The sequence below is a fragment of the Folsomia candida genome, unplaced genomic scaffold (genome assembly GCF_002217175.1).
Source record: "Folsomia candida strain VU population unplaced genomic scaffold, ASM221717v1 Fcan01_Sc016, whole genome shotgun sequence".
NCBI classification, from domain to species: Eukaryota; Metazoa; Arthropoda; class Collembola; order Entomobryomorpha; family Isotomidae; genus Folsomia; species Folsomia candida.
Window position 1 is genome coordinate 984,916 of NW_019091208.1, and position 4,245 is coordinate 989,160.

Here is a 4,245-nt window from a genome sequence, read left to right on the forward strand (position 1 = left end):
CATTGTCAAGAACCTAAACGTTGGTACAGAAATTGACTTAATTTGATTAATGAAGCAAGGACACATGTTTGAACTATGTACCAATCAAAATTATAAAATAAAGGAGTTTGATGCTTTGTCAGTTAACTTTAATACGATTTTTGGGATGACGATGATTATGATTTTTGGGACGGTGGGATCGGACAAAGTGTACTTTTCCCACAGCGGTTCCGTAATTCCTTGAACCACGTGGTCTGTTTGACGCTGTACTCCCATGGTGCATGGTTCTTCTTGTCTTTAATTATAAGGACGGTTTATGGACAAACCAGCCTACATTCTAAGATCATTACTTAATTACTCTTAATTATTTTTATTGCTTGCCGCCTTAAATGTGGCGTTAATTTATTATTTTGGTTTTATTATGCTATCCAATTTAATATGAATTCCATTGTTTATTTTTTTGTCCTAGCAACCCGGTGATCTTTTGTCTTAAACTTATTTTCCCGTCCGAGCCTGACATCTGCACCCTTCTGCTTGAGCACCTTGATACTTCGAGCAACCCAACTTGTCCACAAAAAAGTTCATGATTCCTCTTATGCCTGAAAATGCAGTTGTATAAAAAAACACAAGGTTAGAAATGTAATATAATTTTAAAATTTAAAATTTCATCGTATTTAAATTTTTCACATCTTCATCGCCACTAAAAGTGGAATCTTTTTCCAAGCTACACCTAAACTATCTAACGAGTTGTATCAAAAAATCAAGCCAAACATTATGAATCACATGACGCTATTTTTAAGTTGAAAAGGCCCATTGCAATGGGCCTTTTCAATAAATGACTTTAGCCAATACTTTTCTTCAATGCATTGAAGAAAAGTATTCGCTAAAGGAAAAGGGAGAGAAAATTTCCAAAAAATTTAACTTTGCTGTCAATAATTTTTCTTTAAAGGGTTAACTGGTTAACTGATAAACTAGCGTCATGTGATTCATAATTTTTAGCATGATTTTAGGGTACAAATTGGTTAATAAATGGCCCAGTGGCTCGAAATAAGGTTCCATTTCGACACAAGTATTTAATAATAATAACGAAAAACAAATCAAAACTGTAAATACTCACATATTCCTTCGCTCCTATAATTGTCACAAATGTTCTTGAGGCAATTTGAGAACTCATTGTCACAAATGGCTTTCGTTTTTGAGCAATCGTTGTAACAGAAATCGTGCGAATTGCAACACGCGATCGTTCTAGGAGTCACTAGTCGGTTCAGAACTTGCTGAAATAAGTAAGAATCAGAATTTAAAATTTTACTGAGATCCGACCATATATTCCGTGATCAAAAAAGCCTAATTTTATACAACCCATCCACCCCCACTCTGTAATTACGCTAAAAAATGAAACAAATTACGCTTTCCCATCCGGATCCACACCCATTTTTAGTTGGTCTGTTCCCTGAAGGGATCCGAGTCCCACCCGAACACCAAGTACAGCCCTCAACGTCAGAAGTAAGATTGAAGAAAATTAGGACAGCGGTCAAAAACAAGAAAAGTTTGGACATTTTGTAAAATTTGCTAATGCAAGAGCTTTATAATTTTTTGTCTGTAAAACAAGAAAAAAAATTATTTTAAGTTTTCAACAAATGTTTTACTTTTGGTACTAGTTTGAACCTTTCTTCGTCATTCTTTCTATTCATTCATTCTTTCTATATCATTTCAAGATGTGACAAACTCATACCAGATTACAAAAATCCGGTGTGTTAATCTAATTCAGAGAAATCTGGGTTATGCTTACATATGCAAATTTCTTTCAAGCAAATTTAAGTATTTTCTAGAATAAAGTATATAATTTATGCATGTAATATTCATATAAATATGGATACAATGAAGAAATTCCGGGAAAAACTCGGGTAAGTTTTCAGTCCCGTGACAAACTCAGGGTTAAAGCCATATATTCCTGTTATGCTCACACATCTGTCCCCCATTTGCTGGGATTACGTATGCGACCTTGTCAATTATATTTGCAGAAGGCATGGATGAGTAATCATCACGTGGAACGGACAGTCAGCTTATACTAAAAGATAATCGCTCACGTATGTATGTTCCAAATATAATTAACAATGGCAACATGTGGGTGACATATGTATGAGTAAGAATTATTCAATTCAACAACGAGATCCACCACTGATTTTAGAATTTGGAGTCCAGTATTTTAAGATGTTACTATGGTCAGTGTGTGTTGATTGAATGCATTTTTTTGGCGGGGGAATTACCCTGGGGGTCCTTATGGATTTATAACATGGTGTGCATGGTGCATATTGGGACACAGATTTCTCTGGAACGGGTGGATGGATCCGCACAAATTTTTTTGGTGGGAATCTATGTCTAAGTACCTCCACCCCTATTGGGTGTTTTTCAGAAATTCGCATTTTGAAATTTGTGAAAAAATTATTTCGCAAATTCGAAAAAACCAGAATTTTTTTGTTTCGATTTACGAATTCCATTTGTGCTCACATTGAACAACTATGACAAAATATGATTTATAAATATTGATCAAAATGATTATGAAGTTTAAACATTTAAATAATTTTTTGTTCAATTCAACTTGATGTTAGATTTCATGGATTTTCATGTTAGACTAACATTACCAGTGTGTTATAATAGAGGCTATTTTTACTCCAGCAGTATTAAATAGTGTAGTTTTATTATATTTTATCAAATCTGATCACCATTGTTCAATGTAAGCACAAATGGAATTCGTAAATCTAAACAAAAAATTTCTGGTTTTTTCGAATTTTCGAAATATTTTTTTACAAATTTCAAAATGCGAATTTCCGAAAAACACCAAAAAGGGGTGGAGGTACTTAGACATAGATTACCACCAAAAAATTTTGTGGGGATCCAGCCACCCGTTCCAGAGAAATATACATATGTCCCAATGTGCACTATGTACACCATGTTATAAATCCATATGGCCCCCCAGGGTAATTCCCCCGCCAAAAAAATGGATTCAATCAACACACACTGACCATAGTAACATCTTAAAATACTGAACTCCAGTTTCTAAAATAAGTGGTGGATCTCTTTGTTGAATTAAATAATTCTTACTTTTTGTCATACATGACAAAAAGGAGTATTGCTTTAACGCAGAGTTTGTCATAAAAATTGAAAAATTATCAGTTTTTCCTGGGATTTTTTCATTGTATGCGTATTTACATCAATATTTAATAGGTTGTGTTGTACATATGTATGTATATACTGTATACTAGGAAATGAGCTTTTTGAAAGAAATTTATGCACCAATACATAACCCAGATATTGAGATACCGGATTTAGGTAGGTGGGTAATACGGATAATCAGTAATTTTGCAATAAAGTGGTTAATTAATTCAATTCTAGAAACTTATGACCTTGTTGAAATACTAGTAAAGCCCGGTTATCATACTTTATAAAATTTGAAAATCCCGACTACGCCGACTACCCGTGCTCATTTTTGTCCAAACCCACAAAAGCCCGCAAAACCCCAATACCTCCAAAACCCGGGGAAGCATACCGACGACGCTGGTGTAAGGTGGCAGCAAACACCAGGCCAGGGCCCGTATAGGCGCAGGTTGCCAGCTTTACACGAGACGTAATCGATGTTTTTCTAACAATTAGTGAAAATTTTACTTATTTTTAATCAAAAACAGCTCAACCGATGAATAAACAATAGATACATGGGGCAGCCATGGACATATAACTTATAATTTAAAATTATGACGTATAACTTAACTTATAATTATAAATATACGTCGCCTTATGGCGTTTCTATGACTTATAACTTATAAAATAAGTCATACGTCATAATTATAAGTTATAAGTTATATGTCCATGGCTGCCCCATGTATCTAATTTGATTGATTAATCATTGCACCAGTGCGGGATATTGGACACCATTTTGTGAAGGGATACATATTTGCCTCCTTCATAAATACAAGCACATCTAACAATAAGTTGAGGACTAACTTAAAGGACTGGTGACGCGTGAATGATGTTCTCTAAACATTTCGAAAGTTTAGTATTCTAGCACTTACGTATGTACCGTACAGTATTTATATATAAATAAGCGATTACTTCACCAATTTAGGAAGAGTTCCAATCAGGACTGATCATGCGTGAATGATGTTCTCTAAACATTTCGAAAGTTTAGTGTTTAAGCACTTATGTACAGTATATATAAAAATGCGATTACTTCACCAATTTAGGAAAAGTTCCAAAAATCAGAAATAGAGG

General features: G+C 34.2%; 1 protein-coding gene across 1 annotated transcript; it reads right to left on the bottom strand.

The window, feature by feature from the left end:
- Window positions 1–350: 350 nt before the first annotated feature.
- On the bottom strand, window positions 351–1,631 carry LOC110856517 (group XIIA secretory phospholipase A2). Its single transcript, XM_022105000.2, has 3 exons — window positions 1,386–1,631; window positions 1,097–1,253; window positions 351–578 (listed from the first exon to the last, which is right to left on the bottom strand). The coding sequence occupies exons 1-3, from the start codon at window positions 1,533–1,535 to the stop codon at window positions 475–477; spliced, it is 411 nt and encodes a 136-aa protein (XP_021960692.1). The 5' UTR covers window positions 1,536–1,631; the 3' UTR covers window positions 351–474.
- Window positions 1,632–4,245: the final 2,614 nt, after the last annotated feature.